The sequence below is a fragment of the Heptranchias perlo genome, chromosome 2 (assembly GCF_035084215.1).
Source record: "Heptranchias perlo isolate sHepPer1 chromosome 2, sHepPer1.hap1, whole genome shotgun sequence".
In the NCBI taxonomy this organism is placed as follows: Eukaryota; Metazoa; Chordata; class Chondrichthyes; order Hexanchiformes; family Hexanchidae; genus Heptranchias; species Heptranchias perlo.
Genome location: NC_090326.1, coordinates 91776700 through 91802572, shown reverse-complemented (window position 1 = coordinate 91802572; position 25873 = coordinate 91776700). Strand labels below are relative to the sequence as shown.

The following is a 25873-nucleotide window of genomic DNA, read 5'->3' as shown; positions in this document are numbered from 1 at the left end:
TCCGTGTCCAGCTATATATTTGGTTTCTCTCTTAAGAGTCAGCTTTAGGTATCCATGAAATCTGCATTTATACTAGGTAATGAGCACCACCAGGTAATGGTATGAGGATGTGGCAGGTCTGTGGCAGGAAGGATTTTCAAAAGGACAAAATAATCAGTGTTAATTCAGACCAAATGAAAGGTTCATTCCTTGGAAATGAATTACTCCCTCAAATGTCGTTGATTCTAAAGGAACGCAAATAATTTTACTAGTAATAGTGACAGAAGTCATCTTCACAAACATATTAACAGCAACACTACTCATAACAACCAGAGGAACTCTTACCCCAGTTAGTAAGAATCAATAACTATTTACTAATTAGAAAATTAATCAGCATACATCGATCATTATTGACTTATTGATCTCCCACAATATGGGACTTGGCGGGAATACAAAAATTTATCAATTTCCTGGGTTAATACTGAATGAGAAACAAAAGGGGCAATTTTAACTCTGCAGAAACTGGGCAGGCGGACAGTTAAAGTCACCCATGGGACCTACCTGCTGAGGTCCAGCTCTCTTCCCGCAGGTTCTTATTTTAACCTGCTTTTCTGAATGCTTGGCAAAAGCACCCGCCGGAGACCGGTGAGGTCCTTCTTTAAATATGCAGATCAGGCTCTGATGATGTCATCAGGGCCTGACCACTATTTTCACTCAGGCCTGCGCGGGGAAGCCGATGTGCCCAACCTATTGGAAAAGAAAACGCTAAGTCTTCTTACATTTTTTTTACTTTCCTTGGGCCAGGAGGAGCAAGAATGCTCTGTCAAAACCATGATCACAAAGTCAGTAAAGACTGAGATTATTAGCAAAGTGTTAGAAACAAAGGGCCCTTATTTGCTATAACTTCTCTTGAAGCAGAATCATCACCAGATGTACCCTCCGGTGTGGGCCTGACAATACACTAAAAATCTACAAACTCAGGCTGGTTACTGGATCCTATAACTTGTCTTGCTGGAGACTCCCAAAATCCTAAGGCGGACACTGGGCTCAAGTTTAACTCTGGGTGGGCGGGCGGGAGGGGGGGCAAATGCAAAAGGCACTCGCTGGAGAACATTTGAGACCTGGTCTATTTTAAGTCCCGGACCTCATTGACTTACCACCAGTCCACCTCCTGCCACTTCCTGTCTGGAACATGTCCATCGCCGTCCACCAACATGAGGGTTGACGTGGGGAAGGGAGTTCCAGGATGGTCTCATGGGAGGGAAGGAGGCTGCGACTTTCTTTGTGGGGCTACTTCTACCCCACAAAGAAAGTTGGAAAACTTGCCTGTTTGGGCCGCTTCACCTTCCAGGCAGGTCCCAACTCTTTTTAGCCTGGCAGGAATGTCAGGGAGTTCCCTGCTCAGGCCTCAGCTAAAATTGCAGTGGGGCCTGATGATTTATCAGACCCTGATCTGCATATTTAAAGAAGGACCCAGTTGACTTTGGGCGGGTGGCTTTGTCGCCCATCCAGAAGCCTGAGTAAAAATCACTTTGGCAGGATCCGGGCGGCTTTCCGATGGGTAGGTAACCTGAGGCATTTTAACTGTCCACCCGCCTGATCTGCTGGGTGGGTAAGGTTAAAATTGCCCACTTTATCTCTCCCCACACCATGTGCTTTTCTCCCTGTTCACTCAATATGCAAGTGATGATGATCTAACAGGACTAGACAGACTAGATGCAGGGAGGATATTCCCAATGGCTGGGGAGTCCAGAACCAGGGGTCACAGTCTCAGGATACGGGGTCTGCCATTTAGAACCGAGATTAGGAGAAATTTCTTCACTCAGAGGGTGGTGAACCTGTGGAATTCTCTACCACAGAAGGCAGTGGAGGCCAAGTCATTAGATGTATTCAAGAAGGAGATAGATATATTTCTTAATGCTAAAGGGATCAAGGGATATGGGGAAAAAGCGGGAACTGAGTTAGACGATCAACCATGATCATTTTGAATGGCAGAGCAGGCCCGAAGGGCCGAATGGCCTACTCTTGATCCTATTTTCTATGTTTCTATGAATGGCTAATTACATCATTATATCACCTTGTGCATGTATTATGAAAAACTGTAAATGCTTTGACTAAAGTATTTTAAAACTGTTGAAAAAAAAGAATTGAACTGCAACACAAGATATGTCTGGTTTATCACAAACCTTCCTCAAGCGTCTGATGTGGCTCAGTATTGGACAAGTATGATCCAGGAACTGAACCTCCCCATAAAACCCATCACCCAGAACTGAGGGTACAACTATCAGGAAAGACTGAACAGACTGGGGCTCTTTTCTCTAGAAAAGAGAAGACTGAGCGGTGACCTAATAGAGGTCTTTAAAATTATGAAGGGGTTTGATAGGGTAGACGTAGAGAAGATGTTTCCACTTGTGGGGGGAGTCTAAAACTAGGGGTCTTAAATATTCGATAGTCTCGAATGAATCAATAATGAATTCAGAAGTGACTTCTTTACTCAGAGGGTGGTTAGAATGTGGAACTCGCTACCACATGGAGTGGTTGAGGCGACTAGCATAAATGCATTTGAGGGGAAGTTAGATAAGTACATGAGGGAGAAAGGAGTAGAAGGATATGCTGATAGGGTGAGAAGAAGTAAGGGGAGAAGAGGCTCGTGTGGAGCATAAACACCGGCATGGACCTGTTGGGCCAAACTGCTTGTTACTGTGCAGTAAAATTCTATGTAATTCTTTGTAACCTGGTGATAGTGCCCAATGGAAACTGCAAATTACCAGGAGATCTATGGAATAATGTGGGGCAATTTTACCCATTGGACTTTGGGTAGGAGGAAATTCCATTCACAATGTCTTCCCCCTCAAGTAAAGGTTGATCCTGCTGGGCTGGGAGGGCACAATAAATCATAATACTTATTTGTATGACCTTCATTGTATTTGGATGAAAGATTTATCAGATTTTTTTTACACCAATGGCATGAGGAATGGATTAGGTTGTGACAAATGGTTTTTACTAATTACTGTTCATTTTTGAATTCAATTTTCTTTCAGTTTTGAATTTCTCACTGACTGTAATCATTTCCCGAGGACACTGTTCTTTATAGTTCATTAAGATCTACTACACAGAACCACAAAACATGGATTCAGCTGCAATTCATGGGAATGTTTTGTAACCCGGGATAATGTTGACGTTTCTCCAGGAGACAAAGATTCTTCTCAGCGCACTCACAAATTAATCCTTTGTTCCTGTAAAATTGCTGCTCACTTCTGTAACAAAAAAGCAAAGAAAATTAATATTGGTATAGAAGCCAGAATCAATAGTCCGATCTGAAGGAACAGATACATGGAGTTAACTCTTCCTTTTTTCAGTGGGGGTTTGACCCAGGCCCAACCCTGATTGGATTTGTTTCTAAAACAGCAAAAAGCTGCAGATGCGGGATAACTTAAACAAAAACAGAGACCTGAATTTAAACTGGGGAGGGGCCACGTCCGGGATGGGAAGGGGTGTGGGCAGGAAAGAAACCCCCACACAGGGATCTCAGCGTGAGGCCTGGACCGTTTTAACTCCGCTTCATTTAATTAATCCAAGATAATCTTCCTACCGAAAGCAGCAGGAGTGACGTCAGGGAAGGAGCAGAAATCGGGTCCTTAGGATGCCGGGGACCCAAGGGAACAGTCCTCGGTACAAAGTTAGTGCTGGGCAAGGGCTTTGACAGCCAAGGCTGGCATCGAGAGGGAGATGCAAAGGCTGGGGCTGGGGAGGCCCAATGACTTCTTGCGGGGCCTGAGGAGTGCACTCCTGCTCCTCCTGGCCCACAAGGATTTCACAGAAAAGTGATTTTTTAAAACTTGCCTTGCTTGCTTCTGGCCAATCTGCTGCATCCTGCCAGATTTCTCTGGTGGGTTTGATACCAGGCAGGCCCCCCCCTGAAAATCACGTTGTGGCACCAAAGACGTCATCAGGCAGCGATTTAAAAATTTAAATTATGCCCTCGCTTGCCTGCAGCGGGAGCCTCGGCCCACTTCAAAGTCGGTGAAGATAAGGTGCTGCTGGGCAGGAACGGTCTGACCTCAGGCCTGATCTTAATCCTGCCCACACATCATTCTCGCTGGGTGAGGGGGCTCAAAATCAAGGCCAGAAAGTTCTGGAAACACTAATTGGGTCAGGCAGCACACGTACAATCATAGAATCGTACAGCACGAAGGAGGCCATTCGGCCCATCGTGTATGTGCCGGCTCTTTGAAAGAGCCGTTCAATTTAGTCCCACACCCCAGCTTTTTCTCCATAACCCTGCAAATTAGTCCTCTTCAAGTACATGTCCAATTGCCTTTTGAAAGTTCCTTTGGCATCTGCTTCCATCACCCTTTCAGGTAGTGCGTTCCAGATCTTAACAACACGCTGCATGAAAAAATTTCTCTTCATTACCCCTCTTGTTCTTTTGCCAATTATTTTAAATCTACGACCTCTGATTACTGACCCACTTGCCAGAGGAAACAGTTTCTCCCTACTTGCTTTATCAAAACCCCTCATAATTTTAAACACCTCTATTAAATCTCCCCTTAACCTTCTCTGCTGTAAGGAGAATCCCAGTTTCTCCAATCTCTTCACATAACTGAAGTCCCTCATCCCTGGTATCATCCTGGTAAACCTCCCCTGTCCTGACATTCTTCCTAAAATATGGTGCCCAGAATTGAACAAAACACTCCAGCTGAGGCCTCACCAGTGATTTGAACAGGTTTAGCATGACTTCCTTGTTTTTGTATTTGATGCTTCTATTTACAAATGTAAACAATTTTACAACACCAAGTTATAGTCCAACGATTTTATTTGAAATTTACAAGCTTTCGGAGGCTTCCTCCTTCCTCAGGTAAATGTCCTTTACCTGAGGAAGGAGGAAGCCTCCGAAAGCTTGTAAATTTCAAATAAAATCGTTGGACTATAACTTGGTGTTGTAAAATTGTTTACAATTGTCAACCCCAGTCCATCACCGGCATCTCCACACCTATTTACAAAGCCAAGTATCCCATGCGCTTTCTTAACCGCCTTATCAACTTGCCCTGCCACCTTCAAAGATTTGTGAATATGCACCCCAGGTCCCTCTGCTCTTGTACCCCCCTCAAAATAATATCTTTTAGATTTTACTGCCTCTCCATGTTGTTCCTCCCAATATGCATCACGTCACACTTATCCGCATTAAATTGTATCTGTCATGAGTCTGCCCATTTTACCAGGTGTAAACAATTTTACAACACCAAGTTATAGTCCAGCAATTTTATTTTAAATTCACAAGCTTTCGGAGGCTTCCTCCTTCGTCAGGTAAATGTTGACCTGACGAAGGAGGAAGCCTCCGAAAGCTTGTGAATTTAAAATAAAATTGCTGGACTATAACTTGGTGTTGTAAAAACATTTTACCAGGATAAGATAATACTATAAGAGAATAAAAGAATAAGAGAATAAGAGAATATAAGAGCTCCTGAACATTTACCTGAGGAAGGAGGAAGTCTCCGAAAGCTTGTGAATTTAAAATAAAATTGCTGGACTATAACTTGGTGTTGTAAAATTGTTTACAAGAATAAAAGTAGCTAGCTTATACTAAAAAGTGCCCAGCGTACAAAGGGTCAAATAGAAGAATGGAATTTTAAAAATACAAGAACTGTCAGTTCTGCCTGGTGATAAGAGATCTCTATTGATCAGTGAACAGATGTAATTCATTGAGACGGTCAGTCTGTATGAAGCAATTATCAGCAATAAGTGTCCTGTACAAAGTAATTGTCAAATCAAAGAAGTCAAAACATCTCCCTGCCTAGCCATTGACTTTCTATTGTATAGATGCAAATGTCACTCAAGACTATCTGTTTGTCTGGGAAAGTATAAGATAAGAAGTTTTGACCAGTTCTGTCTTATCAAACAAGGGAAACAAAGATAATCCCATTAATGGTTGAATTACTTTAAGAGCCTTTGACCTTGTTACTTGATAAATAACAAACAAAGATCAATCAAGTGTATGGGAGGATATTCACATCTAATTGGGGCAGACAAGGACACAGCAATCTTTGTAAGAAACAAGCTGTTTAAACCCAAATTGAGAAAAGACACTCAGTCTGTGCCTTTTAGATGAGTTTCAGCAAATGCAAGAGTGGGTGTATCCAACAAAAGTATAATGAAAAGTATAAATCAAAAATCACAAAAGATCTAAGCACAGCAAAGAACGAGATCTACCGTGCTGCGCTGTTGTCCAGACCGGATACTACCAACATTGTATTCTGTTATTATCGCTTAAGTACTGTGCGTATTGATGATTCTGCTGATATTATAAGAAAGCCTTGTTATACCCAATTGGGCCTGCCAAGCGAATTATTGGAACGGTAACCTGGGGCTGAGTGCCACAAAAAGGGGACCATATCTCAACACCAGTCTGTCTATGACCTCTTGAAGTCTGCTACTATCCTCCTCACTATTTACTACGCTGCCAAGTTTTGTATCATCTGTGAACTTCAAAATTGTACTCCCTATACCCAATTCCAGGTCATTTATATATAACAAGAAAAGCAATGGTCCGAATACCAACCCGTGGGAGACCCCACTGTGTACTTCTCTCCAGTCAGAAAAACATCCGTTCACCACTACTCTCTGCCTCCTATCCCTTAGCCAATTACGTACCCAAGTTACCACCATCCCTTTACTCCGATGCTATTTTCCGAATAAGGCTGGAACATTAACTTCATCCTCTTCTTTTGTGAAGGCAGATGTAAAGTATTCATTCAGTACCTCAGTCATGCCCTCTGCCTCCACAAGAAGGTTTCCTTTTTTTGTCCCTAATCGGTTCCATCATTCCTTTAACTATCCTTTTACTTTTTATATGTTTATAAAAGATTTTTGGGTTCCTTTTTATGTTACCTGCTAATCTTTTCTCATCTTCTCTCTTTGCTCTTATATCCTTTTTCAATTCCCCCTGCACTCTATTCTGCCTGGTTTTCTACTGTATTCTGCACCTGACATTTGTCATGAACCTCCTTTTTCTTTTTTATTTTAACCTCTATTTCATATGTCATCCGGGAAGCTCTAGCTTTGGATACTCTATCTTTCCTCCTTATGGGAATATGCTTGATTTGTACCCAAACTTCCTCTGCCTTGAAGACCTGCCATTGCTCATTTACTGTTTTCTTGGCCAATCTTTATTTCCAGTCCACCTGTGCTAGATCCCTTCTCAAATCACTGAAATTGACTCTCTTCCAGTTGGGCATTTTCACCTTTGATCTTTTTTTGTCCCTTTCCATAACTACTTTAAACCTAATTATATTATGATCACTATTACCCAGATGTTCTCCCTCCGAAACACCCTCCACTTGCCCTACTTCATTCCCCAGAACTAGATCCAACACTGCTTCCTTCCTTGTTGGGCTAGAAACATACTGATTAAGAAAGTTCTCCTGTACACATTTTAGGAATTCTTCACCCTCCTTGCTCTTTACATTGTTTTCTTCCCAGTCTATATTAGGATATTTGAAGTCCCCTACTATCACTGCTCTATTATTTTTACATTTCTCTGAAATTTGCCAACAGATTTGCTCCTCTATCTCCTTCTCATTGTGGGTCTATAGTAAACACCCAGCAATGTAACAGCTCCTTTTCTGTTCCTTAACTCTAATCATATAGATCCAGTCTTTGAGCCCTCTAGTATATGGTCCCTCTGTAGAGCCGTAATATTATCCTTGATCAATACCACCACCCCCCCACCCCTTGTTTTTCTCCTTCCCTATTCCTCCTGAATACATTGTAGCCGGGAATGTTTAGTTCCCATTCCTGCCCATGTTTAAGCCAAGTCTCTGTTATAGCCACTATATCATAACCCCATGTGGTAACTTGTGCCTGCAGCTCATTAACCTTATTTGTAACACTCCTCGCATTAACAGACATGCATTCCCACACCATGCTAGTCAGCTTTGCTCTTTTCTTCCATGTAATTCCTGTTCTTTCCACACTATTGTTTACTCAGCTGCTGTTTGCCCTCCTACTTTTCTATGCACCTTGCTCACCTCTCTGCTGTTACATCCTGGTTCGCCATCACCTGACAAATTATGGGGAGGGGAACCAGGATGTAGCTGAAATGTTTACCTGCCTGTTCTCTCCACAGATGTTGCCTAACCTACAGACTGCTTTCTTTGTTTTTCTGATTTGAATTCCTTTCTCAGTTGTAACAGGAATAAGCAAAGCCAGATTTAAATCTGTTGTTCACCGAAACCTGACTTTCAGGTTAAATAATTGTTGACACAGCTGCAGGTATTCATAGAATCATAGAAAAGTTACAGCACGGAAGGAGGCCATTTGGCCCATCGAGTCCACGCCGGCTCTATGCAAGAGCGATCCAGCTAGTCCCACTCCCCCGCCCTTTCCCCGTAGCCCTGCAAATTTTTTCCTTTCAAGTTCCCTTTTGAAGGCCATGATTGACTCTACCTCGACCACCAACCCTCGGGCAGTGCATTCCAGATCACAACCACTCGCTGTGTAAAACAGTTTTTCCTCATGTCATCTTTGGTTCTTTTGCCAATCACCTTAAATCTGTGTCCTCTGGTTCTTGACCCTTCCGCCAATGGGAACAGTTTCTCTCTATCGCAACCGTCTCTGTTCCAAGGAGAACAACCCCAGCTTCTCCAGTATATCCACGTAACTGAAATCCTTCATCCCTGGAATCATTCTAGTAAATCTCTTCTGCACCCTCTCTAAGGCCTTCACATCTTTCCTAAAGTGCGGTGCCCAGAACTGGACACAATACTCCAGTTCTGGCTGAACCAGTGTTTTATAAAGGTTCATCATGATTTCCATACTTTTGTACTCTATGCCTCTATTTATAAAGCCCAGGATCCTGTGTGCTTTTTTAACTGCTTTCTCAACCTGCCCTTCCACCTTCAACGATTTGTGCACATATACCCCCAGGTCTCTCTGTTCCTGTACCCGCTTTAGAATTGTGCCCTCTACTTTATATTGCCTCTCCTCGTTCTTCCTTCCGAAATGTATCACTTTGCATTTTTCTGCATTGAATTTCATCTGCCACGTGTCCACCCATGCCACCAGCCTGTCTATATCCTCTTGAAGTCTATCACTATCCTCCTCACTGTTTACTACCCTTCCATGTTTTGTGTCATCTGCAAATTTGGAAATTGTGGCCTGTACACCCAAGTCCAAGTCATTAATATATATCAAGAAAAGCCGTGGTCCCAACACTGACCCCTGGGGAACACCACTGTACACCTCCCTCCAGTCTGAAAAACAACCATTTACCACTACTCTGTTTCCTGTCCCTTAGCCAATTCTGTATCCATGTTGCTACTGCCCCCTTTATTCCATAGGCCGCAATCTTGATGATAAGCCTACCGTGTGGCACTTTATCAAACGCCTTTTGGAAGTCCATATACACATCAATTGCATTGCCCCCATCTACCCTCTCTGTTACTTCATCAAAAAACTCTATCAGGTTAGTTAAATACGATTTGCCTTTAACAAATCCGTGCTGGCTTTCCCTAATCAATCCACACTCATCCAAGTGACTGTTAATTCTGTCCTGGATTATCGTTTCTAAAAGTTTCCCCACCACTGAGGTTAAATTGACTGGCCTATAGTTGCTGGGTTTATCCTTACACCCTTTTTTGAACAACAGTGTAACATCTGCAATTCTCCAGTCCTCTGGAACCGCCCCCATATCTATGGTTGTTTGGAAGATTATGGCCAATTTCCACCCTTACTTCCCTCAGCAACCTAGGATGCATCCCTTCCGGACCAGGTGACTTACCTACTTTAAGTACAGCCAGCCTTTCAAGTACCTCAATGAATTTTTAGCCCATCCAGTATCTCAACTATATCTTCCTTTACTGAGACTCTGGCAGCATCTTCTTCCTTGGTAAATCCAGATGCAAAGTACTCATTTAGTACCTTGGCCATCCCCTCTGCTCCATGGGTAGATCTCCTTTATGGTCCCTAATCGGCCCCACCCCTCCTCTTACAACCCATTTACTGTTTACATGCCTGTAGAAGATTTTTGGATTCCCTTTTATGTTGGCCGCCAGTCTATTCTCATACTCTCTCTTTACCCCTCTTATTTCCTTTTTCATTTCCCCTCTGATTTTTCCATATTCTGCCTGGCTCTCACTTGTGTTATCAACCTGACATCTGTCATATGGCCCTTTTTTCCGTTTCATCTTACTCACTATCTCTTTTTTCATCCAGGAAGCTTTGGCTTTAGTTGCCCTACCTTTCTGCCCCTTGGGAATGTGCCAAGACTGTACCCAAACCATCTTCTCCTTCAAGGCCACCTACTGTTCAATTACAGTTTTGCCTGCCAATCTTTGATTCCAATTTACCCGGGCCAGATCTGTTTTCATCCCATTTTTTTTTATTCGTTCATGGGACGTGGGCGTCGCTGGCAATGCCAGCATTTATTGCCCATCCCTAATTGCCCTTGAGAAGGTGGTGGTGAGCTGCCTTCTTGAACCGCTGCAGTCCGTGCGGTGAAGGTTCTCCCACAGTGCTATTACGCAGTGAGTTCCAGGATTTTGATCCAGTGACGATGAAGGAACGGTGATATATTTCCAAGTCGGGATGGTGTGTGACTTGGAGGGGAACGTGCAGGTGGTGTTGTTCCCATGTGCCTGCTGCCCTTGTCCTTCTAGGTGATAGAGGTCGCGGGTTTGGGAGGTGCTGTCGAAAAAGCCTTGGTGAGTTGCTGCAGTGCATCCTGTGGATGGTGCACACTGCAGCCACGGTGCGTCAGTGGTGAAGGGAGTGAATGTTTAGGGTGGTGGATGGAGTGCCAATCAAGCGGGCTGCTTTGTCCTGGATGGTGTCGAACTTCTTGAGTGTTGTTGGAGCTGCACTCATCCAGGCAAGTGGAGAGTATTCCATCACACTCCTGACTTGTGCCTTGTAGATGGTGGAAAGGCTTTGGGGAGTCAGGAGGTGAGTCACTCGCCGTAGAATACCCAGCCTCTGACCTGCTCTTGTATCGGCAGTATTTATGTGGCTGGTCCAGTTAAGTTTCTGATCAACGGTGACCCCCAGGATGTTGATGGTGGGGGTTTCGGCGATGGTTATGCCGTTGAATGTCAAGGGGAGGCGGTTAGACTCTCTCTTGTTGGAGATGGTCATTGCCTGCCATTTTTCTGGCCCTCCTCCAATTGAGTATTTTTACTTTAGAGTGGTCCGTGTCCTTTTCCATAGCTATTCTAAACCTTTTGATACTATGATCGCTGTTCCCTAAATGCTCCCCCAGTGACACTTGTTCCACGTAACCCACCTCATTTCCTCGAACCAAGTCCAGCAATGCCGCTTTCCTCATTGGGCCAGAAACGTACTGGTTAAGAAAGTTATCTTGAACGCATTTCAAAAAATCCTCCCCCTCTTTGCCCCTTACTATTACTATCTCAGTCTATATTAGGATAGTTGAAGTTTCCAGTTATCACTACTCTATAGCTTTTGCACCTCTCTATAATTTCCCTGCAAATTTGCTCCTCTATAGCCTTCCCACCAGTTGGTGGCCTATAGAATACACCCAGTAGTGTAATGGCACCTCTTTTATTTCTTAACTCTAAAAAAATAGATTCTGTCCTTGACCTCTCCAGGACATCCTCTCTCTCCAGTACTGCAATATTGTCCTTAATCAATACTGCCACCCTCCCCTCCTTTCTTTCCTTCCCTATCTTTCATGAACACCTTGTATCCAGGAATATTTAGTACCCAATCCTGCCCTTTTTATATTCCCATGTGCCTATTTGCAGCGACAGCTCACCAACCTTGTTAACCACGCTTCGTGCGTTTACACACATGCACTGTAAACCAGTCTTAGACTTTCTTGTGCTCTCTCTTAGTCTGATCCCACCTAATACTGTATACTGTACTATTACTTGCTCTAGTGCTATCTTTCTCCCCCGATCCTATGTGCCCCTTGTTTCTCCTTTCCAATGCTACATCCTGGTGCCCAACCCCCTGCCAAATTAGTTTAACCCCCCCCACCCCAGCAGTAGCGAACCTTCCCGCGAGGACATTGGTCCCAGCTCCGTTGAGGTGAAACCCGTCCGGTCTGTACAGGTCACACCTTCCCCATAAATTGACCCAATACCCCAGGAATCTAAAGCCCTCCCTCCTGCACCATCTCTCCAGCCACACATTCATCTGCTCTATCCTCCTATTTCTATATTCACCAGTGCGTGGCACCGGGAGTAATCCGGAGATTACTACCTTTGAGGTCCTGCTTCTTAATCTCTTTCCTAACTCCTGAAAATCTGCCTGCAGGACCTCATCCCTCTTTCTACCTATGTCGTTGGTACTGATTTGGACACAACCTCTGGTTGTTCACCCTCCCCCCACAGAATGTTCAGCAGCCGCTCGGTGATATCCTTGACCCTGGCACCAGGGAGGCAGCACACCATCCTGGAATCACGTCTGCAGCCGCAGACATGCCTGTCTGTTCCCCTAACTATAGAATCCCCTGTCGCTATTGCTCTCCTGACCTTTCTCCTCCCGCTGCCCCCCCCCCCCCCCCCCCGTACAGCTGAGCCACCCATGGTGCTGTGGACTTAGATATTGTATGTATAGAAAGGGCAGGAACACAATTCCACCTCAGTTAGTTAATTGGCATTTCTTTTGGTGAGGGTTCGTTTGGGGTTTGCATAAAGAAATATTGTTTGCACAGTATTCATACACTGGGTAAACTGGCTGAAAGTGCACTCTGATGTATCTGTGATAAGTGCAAAAAAATGATTATGTGGTACAGTTTGCCTCGCACAGTCGATAGATTGATTCCCCTGACTATGCGTCACCCGCATCTGCCCCACCTCAGCTCATCTGCTGCTGACATCCTCATCTGCGCTTTTTGTCACCTCCAGGCTCAACTACTCCAATGTTTTCCAGGCCGGCCTCCCATCCTCCATTTTCTATATACTTTGGCTCATCCAAAACTCTGCTGCCCCTTGACCCTACTGAAGTTCGTGGGATCAGAGGGAGCAGCATTCAGCAATGGATTTTCAGCAGTGTGGGTTTGCACCTGCGCCGCTCACCTGCCAAGGACCTCAAAAACACCAGTGTCGTCTGGACCGGGGGACTGGGGAAATGTTGGATCTCCCCAGGAAAGCAATAGTTGGTGCCCCTATGTCAGGGGATGCTTAAACATTTTATATATAAAAAAATTCTGTCCTGATCTTTGGGGGATCCAGGTCGTCATCAGGGCCTGGGTCCCCCAAAGAGCAGGACTGAATTTTTTACCACCCCCCCCACCCCAGTGGCATCTACTTGCGTCCTTCTGGTGGCCAGTGTGCCACATGTTATTCAGTGTAGTGGCCTAAAAACATACTCTGGGTCCCCCTGAGACCGTGGAAGTGGGCATTCACAGCATAAGAGTCCTCACCATCAGTGGTCTTGGCTTCACACCCCCCAAAAGAAAGCTACTGAAAACAGACGTGTGAGGCATTGAACTGGAATATCTGGAACACTTGCAGAGTTTCCAGCCATTCCACTGAAGTTACAGCGACAATCCGCTAGAACAGTTTAATAAATTCGGGGCCTTTGTGTTTAAATCCTTTCCCTATCTTTGAAACCTCCTCCAGGTGCTATGACCCCTCCTGAATTCTCCGTTCCTCTGTTGTCCATTATTCTGTGAAAACTAAGTAACCGGCCTTTACTTTATATATTTATTCCTTTACCTCTGCCCGAATCCTATCCCAAACCTCTATCCTTTCACACTTTCCAGGCACCCAGTCCGCCAACTCCTCCAATTTAAAATTCTCATCCTTGTATTTAAATTCCTCCATAGCCTTGTCCCTCTCTATTTCTATAAACTCCACCAGCCCTACAGTATCCCCACCCCCAAAACTTTCTGTTTCATTGACTCCAGCCTCTTATGTATTTCCCCCTTCCTTTGCCCCATCATTGGCACATGTGCCTTCATTTGTCTAGGCCTCATGCTCTGGAATTTCCTTCCTAAACCTCTCTGCTTCTCCATCTTTCTCTCCTCCTTTAAGACCCTCCTTAAAACTCATCTCTTTGACGACCCTACCTGACCTCTCTTTCTTCAGCTCAGGATGTGTTTTTCCTTAAGCCTCTGTGAAGTGCCTTAGGATGTATTTCTACATTAATGGTGCAATATAAATGCAAGTTGTTGTTGTATTGAATGAAAACAGAATCAGGCGTGTACGCCCCATCAGATTAATCACCCGGCTACATTCACTTGGCATTGGTGAATATAAGAACATAAGAAATAGGAGCAGGAGTAGGCCTTACGGCCCCTCGAGCCTGCTCCGCCATTCAATCTGATCATGGATGATCTTCAACCTCAACTCCACTTTCCCGCCCGATCCCCATATCCCTTGATTCCCCTAGAGTCCAAAAATCTATCTATCTCAGCCTTGAATATATTCAATGACTCAGCATCCACAGCCCTCTGGGGTAGAGAATTCCAAAGATTCACAACCCTCTGAGTGAAGAAATTCCTCCTCATCTCAGTCTTAAATGGCCGACCCTTTATCCTGCGACTATGCCCTCTAGTTCTAGACTCTCCAGCCGGGGAAACAGCCTCTCAGCATTTACCCTGTCAAACCCCTTCAGAATCTTATTTGTTTCAATTAGATCACCTCTCATTCTTCTAAACTCCAGGGAGTATAGGCCCATTCTACTCAATCTCTCCTCATAGGAAAACCCTCTCATCCCAGGAATTAATCTAGCGAACCTTTGTTGCACCGCCTCTAAGATAAGCATATCCTTCCTTAGATAAGGAGTTAGATAAACTGTCTACAGTACTTCAGGTGAGGTCTCACCAAAGCCCTGTACAATTGTAGTAAGACTTCCTTATTCTTGTACTCCAACCCCCTTGCAATAAAGGCCAACATGCCATTTGCCTTCCTAATTGCTTGCTGTACCTGTATGCTAACTTTTTGTGTTTCTTGTACGAGGACACCCAAGTCTCTCTGAACACCAACATTTAATAGTTTCTCACCATTTAAAAAATATTCTGTTTTTCTATTCTTCCTACCAAAGTGAATAACCTCACATTTCCCCACATTATACTCCATCTGCCACCTTCTTGCCCACTCACTTAACTTGTCTATATCCCTTTGCAGACTCCTTGTGTCCTCCTCACAGCTTACTTTCCCACCTAGCTTTGTACTGTCAGCAAACTTGAAGTATTCCTAGCACAGTACTATTTTTTTCTAAACATCACTAGGGAAAGCGATGGTATTTGAGGTTCTGCCGTGAAGGGTGTTCCTATGTTAGGTTAGGACCACCCAAACATTAATTTTGCTATGGGCCTCCCCTGAAGCACTGGTTGCAAATGGCTGCAGAGTGCCTGGATTGCTGCTCATATCCTCAAGCCACATTATAGGGCTTGCCCCGAATTTAAAGAAATGCTGGGGCTTTACTCAGCCCTGTGCACAGACTTGAAATACCTACAGCTCTTGGGACCTGTACTGTGGGGTGTTGAGCACTTTGGCTGTTGAAGCATTGAAGTGATGTTGAATACGAAAGGCCTTGGACCAAAAAGATATGTTATTGGACTAGTAATCCAGAGGCCCAGACTAATATTCCGGAGTTATGAGTTCAAATCCTGCCATGGCAGCTGGGGAATTTAAATTCAAATAATTAAATAAAATCTGGAATTAAAATACTAATATCAGTAATGGTGGTCATAAAACTAAACTTCTGGATTGTTGTCAAAACCCATCTGGTTCATTAATGCCCTTTAGGGAAGGAAACCTGCTGTCCTTACCTAGTCTAGCCTATATATGACTCCAGACCCACAGCAATGTGGTTGATTCTTAATTGCCCTCTGAAATGGCCTAGCAAGCCACTCAGTTGTACAATCTTGCTAAAAAAAAGTCCTAAGAATAAAACCGGACGGACCACTAGGCACCGGACACGACAAAGGCAAACCAAGCCCAGTCAACCCTGTAAAGTCCTCCTCATGAACATCTGGGGACTTGTGCCAAAATTGGGAGAGCTGTCCCACAGGCAAGTCAAGCAACAGCCTGACATAGCCATACTTACAGAATCATACCTTTCAGCCAACATCCCAGACTCTTCCATCACCATCCCTGGGTATGTCCTGTCCCACTGGCAGGACAGATCCATCAGAGGTGGCGGTACAGTGGTATACAGTCAGGAGGGAGTGGCCCTGGGAGTCCTCAACATTGACTCCGGACCTCATGAAATCTCATGGCATCAGGTCAAACATGGGTAAGGAAACATCCTGCTGATTACCACCTACAACCCTCCATCAGCTGATGAATCAGTCCTCCTCCATGTTGAACACCACTTGGAGGAAGCACTAAGGGTAGCAAGGGCACAGAATGTACTCTGGGTGGGGGACTTCAATGTCCATCACCAAGAGTGGCTCGGTAGCACTACTACTGGCCGAGTCCTGAAGGACATAGCTGCCAGACTGGGCCTGTGGCAGCTGGTGAGCGAACCAACACGAGGGAAAAACTTACTTGACCTCGTCCTCACCAATCTACGTGTTGCAAATGCATCTGTCCATGACAGTATTGGTAGAAGTGACCACCACACAGTCCTCGTGGAGACGAAGTCCCATCTTCGCACTGAGGACACCATCCAACGTGTTGTGTGGCACTATCACCGTGCTAAATGGAATAGATTCAGAACAGATCTAGCAGCTCAAAACTGGGCATCCATGAGGCGCTGTGGGCCGTCAGCAGCAGCAGAATTGTATTCCAGCACAATCTGTAACCTCATGGCCCGGCATATTCCTCACTCTAGCATTACCAACAAGCCAGGGGATTAACCCTGGTTCAATGAGGAGTGTAGAAGAGCATGCCAGGAGCAGCACCAGGCGTACCTCAAAATGAGGTGCCAACCTGGTGAAGCTACAACTCAGGACGACATGCATGCTAAACAGTGGAAGCAACATGCTATAGACAGAGCTAAGCGATGCCACAACCAACGGATCAGTTCAAAGCTCAGCAGTCCTGCCACATCCAGTCGTGAATGGTGGGGGACAATTAAACAACTAACGGAAGGAGGTTGTTCTGTAAACATCTCCATCCTCGATGATGGCGGAGTCCAGCACGTGAGTGCAAAAGACAAGGCAGAAGCGTTTGCAACCATCTTCAGCCAGGAGTGCTGAGTGGATGATCCATCTCGGCCTCCTCCCGATATCCCCACCATCACAGAAGCCAGTCGACAGCCAATTCGATTCACTCCACGTGATATCAAGAAATGGCTGAGTGCACTGGATTCAGCAAAGGGAATGGGCCCCGACAACATCGCGGCTGTAGTGCTGAAGACTTGTGCTCCAGAACTAGCTGCGCCTCCAGCCAAGCTGTTCTAGTACAGCTACAACACTGGCATCTACCCGACAATGTGGAAAATTGCAGTGTGTACCATCCACAGGATGCACTGCAGCAACTCGCCAAGGCTTCTTCGACAGCACCTCCCAAACCCGCGACCTCTACCACCTAGAACGACAAGAGCAGCAGGTACATGGGAACAACACCACCTGCACATTCCCCTCCAAGTCACACACCATACCGACTTGGAAATATATCGCCGTTCCTTCATCATCGCTGGGTCAAAATCCTGGAACTCCCTTCCTAACAGCACTGTGGGAGAACCTTCACCACACGGACTGCAGCGGTTCAAGAAAGCGGCTCACCACCACCTTCTCAAGGGCAATTAGGGATGGGCAATAAATGCTGGTCTCGCCAGCGACGCCCACATCCCATGAACGAATAAAAGAAAGGTATGTCCTGTCCACAAAAAGCAGGACAAATCCAATCCGGCCAATTACCGTCCCATCAGTCTACTCTCAATCATCAGCAAAGTGATGGAAGGTGTCGTTGACAGTGCTATCAAACGGCACCTGCTCACCGATGCTCAGTTTGGGTTCCACCAGGACCACTCGGCTCCAGACCTCATTACAGCCTTGGTCCAAACATGGACAAAAGAGCTGAATTCCAGAGGTGAGGTGAGAGTGACTGCCCATGACATCAAGGCAGCATTTGACCGAGTGTGGCACCAAGGAGCCCTAGTAAAATTGAAGTCAATGGGAATCAGGGGGAAAACTGTCCAGTGGCTGGAGTCATACCTAGCAAAAAGGAAGATGGTAGTGGTTGTTGGAGGCCAATCATTTCAGCCCCAGGACATTGCTGCAGGAGTTCCTCAGGGCAGTGTCCTAGGCCCATCCATCTTCAGCTGCTTCATCAATGACCTTCCCTCCATCATAAGGTCAGAAATGGGGATGTTCGCTGATGATTGCACATTGTTCAGTTCCATTCGCAGCCCCTCAGATAATGAAGCAGTCAGAGCCCGCATGCAGCAAGACCTAGACAACATCCAGGTTTGGGCTGACAAGTGCCAAGCAATGACTATCTCCAACAAGAGAGTGTCTAACCACCTCCCCTTGACATTCAACGGCATTACCATCACCGAATCCCCCACCATCAACATCCTGGAGGTCACCATTAACCAGAAACTTAACTGGACCAGCCATATAAATACTGTGGCTACAAGAGCAGGTCAGAGGCTGGGTATTCAGCGGCGAGTGACTCACCTCCTGACTCCCCAAAGCCTTTCCACCATCTACAAGGCACAAGTCAGGAGTGTGATGGAATACTCTCCACTTGCCTGGATGAGTGCAACTCCAACAACACTCAAGAAGCTCGACACCATCCAGGACAAAGCAGCCCGCTTGATTGGCACCCCATCCACCACCCTAAATATTCACTCCTTTCACCAGCAGTGCACTGTGGCTGCAGTGTGTACCATCCACAGGATGCACTGCAGCAACTCGCCAAGGCTTCTTCCACAGCACCTCCCAAACCCGCGACTTCTACCACTTAGAAGGACAAGAGCAGCAGGTACATGGGAACAACACCACCTGCACGTTCCCTTCCAAGTCACACGCCATCCCGACTTGGAAATATATCGCCGTTCCTTCATCGTCGCTGGGTCAAAATCCTGGAACTCCCTTCCTAACAGCACTTTGGGAGAACCTTTACCACACGGACTGCAGAGGTTCAAGAAGGCGGCTCACCACCACCTTCTCAAGGGCAATTAGGGATGGGCAATAAATGCTGGTCTTGCCAGCGAGGCCCACATCCCATGCACGAATAAAATGAAAAGCAAAATCAGAATGCTGGGAAATTAGGCCATTGTCATGTCATGCAAAGGATCATGGACTTGTATAGCACTTACTGGCGGGATGTTGTTTCACTGAGACAGTAGGTTGGACTGTGATTTAAACCACATTTTCAGTTTATAATGGCCAAAGGCTAAGTTGACTAGATAATCACAATGGGATATGGTAAGGTATATAAACAGCACTAAGAAGAAGCACAGGAGTGTTCAGGGAAGAAGAAGAAGAACTCGGATGAACACGTCGACTACCAGGGAACGACTCTCAAGACCGGGCTTGATCAACCTGACGTCTTGAGCTCTACTCCCCAGATAAGGCTGTATGATCGCTTTGTCTGGTAAACTGTCAATGAAATTGTTAAGTAAAGTTTATTTTAAAATAATATCCTCTTTGTCTGTGGATGGTCACTAACCATCGAGTCAAATCCAAAAATCAAAATTCTTACATTGCTGAGTAGGTCTTGGGTCTCTGCGCCCAATAATTCAAGACATCTGCCTTGATTAAGGTACCGGACAGTGCCCAGTGCGCTTAGAACTATGCTGCAGTCCTCTCAAGACAGGAGGGGCAGAAAATTAGAGAGAATTTAAAAAAGAAATCTTTAACACCCACATTGTGTGCCAGAAGAAAAAATACTTTAAAAAAAACTTAAGCAACTCCATGACAATGGCTATTTCTTTAAATTGCTCCTCATATAGGCAGCTAGCAGTAAAGGGCTAAAATATATTGCAAAGCAGCACAGTAACATTAGGATCTAATGAAAGCTTCAGGCCTTTGCACTGTTACCAGCATATGGAAGTTGTAGGCGCTGAGGTTACGCAGTGGGACATTATTATTTTAAATGGATGAATGCCTTTGCTAAAATACAGGAGAGAAATTTCAGATGAATGTGTTAGCTAATGGCCACTGCGTAATTTCAGGGCCATAATGATCAATGTCACCTATAAATGCGACTCACCTTCTTAAACTGTAAGCATTTGACGTGGCATTCATCCTGATTCTGAAAGCGGTTCTTGTTCCCCTCACAGCCTCCATACCAAAACTGCGCACAGGAATTAGCTGCGCTATCATAGTACCATTTAATAACGTAATTCCTGCATGATCCCTGATCAAGTGGTTCGTCGCAGGCTGGATCTGGAATCCAAGATCAGAATATTGTTAGTAATGGGCAAAGCACACCTCAGTATTGTAGCACTGTGCCACATCATCTACACAAGATATGATCCTGTTCAAAGTTAATTTCTCTCCCCCCTTGTGGACTACCTGCAACAAGCAATCTCCAACCCCCCACCTTTAGTGGACTACCTGCAACAAGTAATCTCCAACCCCCCTCCCCCCGCTTTAGTGGACTACCTGCAACAAGCAATCTCCAACCACCCCCCCGCCTTTAGTGAACTACCTGCAACAAGCAATCTCCAACCACCCCCCCGCCTTTAGTGAACTACCTGCAACAAGCAATCTCCTACCACCCCCCCGCCTTTAGTGGACTACCTGCAACAAGCAATCTCCAACCACCCCCCCGCCTTTAGTGGACTACCTGCAACAAGCAATCTCCAACCACCCCCCCACCTTTAGTGAACTACCTGCAACAAGCAATCTCCAACCACCCCCCCGCCTTTAGTGAACTACCTGCAACAAGCAATCTCCAACACCCCCCCACCTTTAGTGGACTACCTGCAACAAGCAATCTCCAACCACCCCCCCCGCCTTTAGTGAACTACCTGCAACAAGCAATCTCCAACCACCCCCCCACCTTTAGTGAACTACCTGCAACAAGCAATCTCCAACCACCCCCCCACCTTTAGTGAACTACCTGCAACAAGCAATCTCCAACCACCCCCCCACCTTTAGTGAACTACCTGCAACAAGCAATCTCCAACCACCCCCCCACCTTTAGTGAACTACCTGCAACAAGCAATCTCCAACCACCCCCCCCGCCTTTAGTGAACTACCTGCAACAAGCAATCTCCAACCACCCCCCCACCTTTAGTGAACTACCTGCAACAAGCAATCTCCAACCACCCCCCCACCTTTAGTGAACTACCTGCAACAAGCAATCTCCAACCACCCCCCCACCTTTAGTGGACTACCTGCAACAAGCAATCTCCAACCACCCCCCCACCTTTAGTGAACTACCTGCAACAAGCAATCTCCAACACCCCCCCACCTTTAGTGGACTACCTGCAACAAGCAATCTCCAACCACCCCCCCACCTTTAGTGAACTACCTGCAACAAGCAATCTCCAACCACCCCCCCACCTTTAGTGAACTACCTGCAACAAGCAATCTCCAACCACCCCCCCACCTTTAGTGAACTACCTGCAACAAGCAATCTCCAACCACCCCCCCACCTTTAGTGAACTACCTGCAACAAGCAATCTCCAACCACCCCCCCACCTTTAGTGAACTACCTGCAACAAGCAATCTCCAACCACCCCCCCACCTTTAGTGAACTACCTGCAACAAGCAATCTCCAACCACCCCCCCACCTTTAGTGAACTACCTGCAACAAGCAATCTCCAACCACCCCCCCGCCTTTAGTGAACTACCTGCAACAAGCAATCTCCAACCCCCCCCCACCTTTAGTGAACTACCTGCAACAAGCAATCTCCAACCCCCCCCCACCCCCCTTTAGTGGACTACCTGCAATAAGCAATCTCCAACACCCCCCCCCTCTTTAGTGGACTACCCACAACAAGCAATCTCCAACCCCCCCCCCCCCCCCCCACTTAGTGGACTACCCACAACAAGCAATCTCCAACCCCCCCCCCCCCCACTTAGTGGACTACCCACAACAAGCAATCTCCAACCCCCCCCCACTTAGTGGACTACCCACAACAAGCAATCTCCAACCCCCTAGTGGACTACCTGGAAAAGGCTAGGGAATTCACCTAACAAACGCACATCACCCTGACACTGGAAAACCGGCTAGGGTTAGAGGAGCATCCCTGTAGCAGGTAGGAGTGTCACCTCACTGAGGAAGCGGCAGGATTTGGCTATAGCGGAAAATCCAGGCCCGAAAGTCGAACAGTTTTATTATCATGTCTGCAAACACTTTGTCAATTTTTTTTAAATCTTTAATTTTGTTTTTTAGGTTCTCTCATTAATATTCTGTGCAGGACTTGGAAGAAAAGAACTGATAAACCTGGTCATGGTAGGTTTTTATGAGACCAGAAAATAAAGGTCTATGTTTTGTGCCGTGAATCTGCTAAAGGCGATACCACTTGGCTGACATCATCCCGGTTTGTCTGCTCCATATAATAGAAGTTCACAGGTGTCCTAAATGCAAACACTAAGATGTAATTTGTTGTCAGAGAAAGCAGCCTGCTTTGCACCATGGTGCTCAGAAACTCTCACCAAGTCCCTAATTGCCTATTCTGAAGAGTGAGATGAGATTACGTAGGAGTACATGAACATAGGAACAGGAGTAGGCCATTCAGCCCCTCGAACCTATTCTGCCATTCAATTAGATCATGGCTGATCTGTATCTGAACTCCATCTCCCCGCCTTGGTTCCGTAACTCTTAATACCTTTGCCTAACAAAAATTCGTCAATCTTAAATCAATTAGATTCAGACTCCAATTAGAATTTACAGGTCTCAAGTAATTTCTAAACTTTTTTGTGATGTCTTGAGCTGCAATTTATTTTCAGTTCTTAACGTGCTGTTAAAATTAATACTGTACAACAAAAGCGAGTGCTTACAATTTATCTCTTCTCTCTACCGCCACCTGCTGCTGGGGAAAGGGTTGAGCCAATCTTCAAAATGGTATGTCTGCAGCACCAATGACCTGTCATTCTTACTTTTCCCTTTCAGTGGTGGGTGCTATCTCCAGCTAGGATACAGTCAGTTAGATATGTTGATATGTTAATAGATAAGTGTACTATGTGATGTGCTGCTAAGCCATTCAGACCAAGGTTCGATCCACGGTCTGTGTTTAATTAGCTGATCTCAGCTATAATTGGCCTGAATGCCCCAGAACGAGGAGCGAAAAACCAGCCACAGTATCTGCGACTGATCATGGCCATTGATTTACGGTTTTCATGTAAAAGCACAGAGGATTGCAGAATGTGATTCCCAAAACACCAGTAAGGATCCAGGAATCCATGCTTTTTCCAGATTTTGATGCGTTCAGTCAATGTAAATTGATGGCCCTGCTGATGAGCTGTGCTGACAATTGTAAACAATTTTACAACACCAAGTTATAGTCCAACAAATTTATTTTTAATTCCACAAGCTTTCGGAGGCTTCCTCCTTCGTCAGGTGAACGGTATCCATACCATTCACCTGACGAAGGAGGAAGCCTCCGAAAGCTTGTGGAATTAAAAATAAATTTGTTGGACTATAACTTGGTGTTGTAAAATTGTTTACAATTGTCAACCCCAGTCCATCACTGGCATCTCCACATCAGAGCTGTGCTGAGGCATTGGATGAGGACAAGATTGGCCTAAGCTGGGATGTTCAATGACTGAACAACCTGCTGACACTGTCTTAAGCTTACGTATGAAGAATGGCTCCTTGGACAAGGTATTGGAGGTACCTGAGGAAAGAAAACTAAAAGGAAGTTTTTAAAAAATAAATAATTGTATGTTAGAAATACATTTTACAAAGTACCAGATTTGTGTGGATAAACACATGAGAGGTGTGTCCTGCACAGTAAACACTTTACTGAAAGCTATATTTTGAGTACCTTTGTGAATTTCCTCTTTCAGTATCTGTGGTGGAGTGAATACAGGGATAAAGACTGTTGGCTGAACAGTGTCATCTTTGAAAACACTTGGCTTTCCCCATATTCTTTGGTCACCAGGTCCAGGTCTTACTTCAGGCCTTCCTACAGGTGTATGACCTGGTAGTCCTGGTAGGGGAGCTGATCCTTTTTGCCTTGTAAATACATCTTCACTGCCACCATTTGATTCTATTCTATTCCCATTTCTTCCCGGAGAACCGCGCTATAAAGGAGAAAAAAAGGATTCACATAAAATGTTATACAATTGAAGGGATTACTGACACTCTTCCAATGTGTGATGGCAACATTTAATCAATTGGAATTAGCACAGGTGATTCTGACAACTGAATATGCAGAAGGGATGGAGAGAGACCAGCTTTTAAACTTAATTTCTGGGAATAAAAGAAGTGGAAGATGTTGGAAAGAGTGAGTTTCACCAACACATTGGTTTTAAAACATTATACATCAGTATTTATAGTTTAAACATAAAAGGTCCAAAAGTCCAAGATTTTTTTTGATAAAAGTGGCGTAGTTCTGGCATAACAAACTGAAATTAGGGCCCCGATTTTTATGGGGGGGGTGTGGGGGGGGAGAGGTGATGGTGTGCGCGATTCCGGCAGTGATCGGCACACCTGGGAACAATGGAGACGTTGAGGCCTGGCCGATTTTAACAGTCGGGCCTCATTTCCAGAAATTTTGTCAGACTCCCGCCTGAACCTGACAAATCCACTATCTGGCTGGCGGGCAGGAGAGGGAATTTGGGCAGCAGGAGACCGCTGCATGGGACCCGTGGGAACGGTCCCTGGCAGTTAGGTAAGTTGTGGGGGAGGGAGGGGCAAGCCCAGATCAATTAAAGCCCAATGTTTCTTTGCAAGGCCTGGAGCAGCACTCCTGCTCCTCCGGGCCTCAAAGAAACCTAGATTTTTCTTAAAAGAACATACCTGCCTGGGTCTCTTCTGGCCCACGATCCAGCCCCCAACAGATCTGGCCTGATGAGGAGGCCGTCTCTGCCCCCAACAGATCTGGCCTGATGAGGAGACTGTCTCTGCTCCCGACAGGTCTGGCCTGATGAGGAGGCCGTCTCTGCTCCCGACAGGTCTGGCCTGATGTGGAGACCGTCACTGCTCCCGACAGGTCTGGCCTGATGAGGAGGCCGTCACTGCTCCCGACAGGTCTGGCCTGATGAGGAGGCCGTCTCTGCTCCCGACAGGTCTGGCCTGATGAGGAGACCGTCACTGCTCCCGACAGGTCTGGCCTGATGAGGAGACCGTCTCTGCTCCCGACAGGTCTGGCCTGATGTGGAGACCGTCACTGTTCCCCTGTTCAGGCCTCAGCCTAAAATTACAGTCGGGTCCTGATGATGTCATCGGGACCTGATCTGTATATTTAAAGCAGAATTCCGCTGCCTTCCTGCGGATGTCTTGCTTGATTGCTCAAATGAGCAGGTTAATACTGGGACCTGGCGGGAAGGCAGTGGGATCACAGGGGATAAGTATGCCCTTATGTTAACTGCCCCCCTCGTCCTAGTTTTTGCCAGGTGTGGTGGGGGGGGCGGGGGAGTTAAAATCGGGCCTTGGAGTGTAAGTCAGATATGTCAGAGTTGCACCTGCTCTAAAATATACAGTAAATACCAGTAAAACCAAGTGTTGACAGAGGATGTGTCTGCCCCCAAAGTGCTGCATGTTCACAAATGACAGGATGATGAGGGCAAAACCTGCTGTCCCAAAATTTCCATCACTTACGTCAGATTTGCACCTGACTTAAGTTAAACTTGTAGAAGAGGGGTGAGTTACCTGCATGAGCTTGTTAAACCAGGAAGTGGTTGAATTGATAGGCTTTGAATGACCACAGACTTTGTCTGAAATATCAATTTTGACTGACTTGATCAGTGAAAATCTTTTCTCAGCTGTGCTACTAAGAAAGGTTTCGAAATCTGCCTTTCCGTAGCTTCAGGCAAGGAAATCTTTTTGTTCCCCCCATTCTGTCATGGAGTCTCCATCATGTGGTTCACCATGGGCATTCCCATATATGTCCTTATAATGGAGACAGA

General features: G+C 45.7%; 1 protein-coding gene across 1 annotated transcript in view; it reads right to left on the bottom strand.

Moving 5' to 3' along the window:
- Window positions 1-218: 218 nt before the first annotated feature.
- Window positions 219-25873, bottom strand: part of LOC137341166 (collagen alpha-1(XXVIII) chain-like) — a 234564-nt gene continuing 208909 nt past the window's right edge. Inside the window, exons 34-36 of the mRNA XM_068004159.1 lie at window positions 23788-24046; window positions 20058-20233; window positions 219-3236 (exon numbers count right to left, since the gene is read on the bottom strand). Of these exons, the coding sequence (XP_067860260.1) occupies window positions 3231-3236; window positions 20058-20233; window positions 23788-24046 (441 nt within the window). The 3' untranslated portion in view covers window positions 219-3230. The remainder of the gene's footprint in view (window positions 3237-20057; window positions 20234-23787; window positions 24047-25873) is intronic.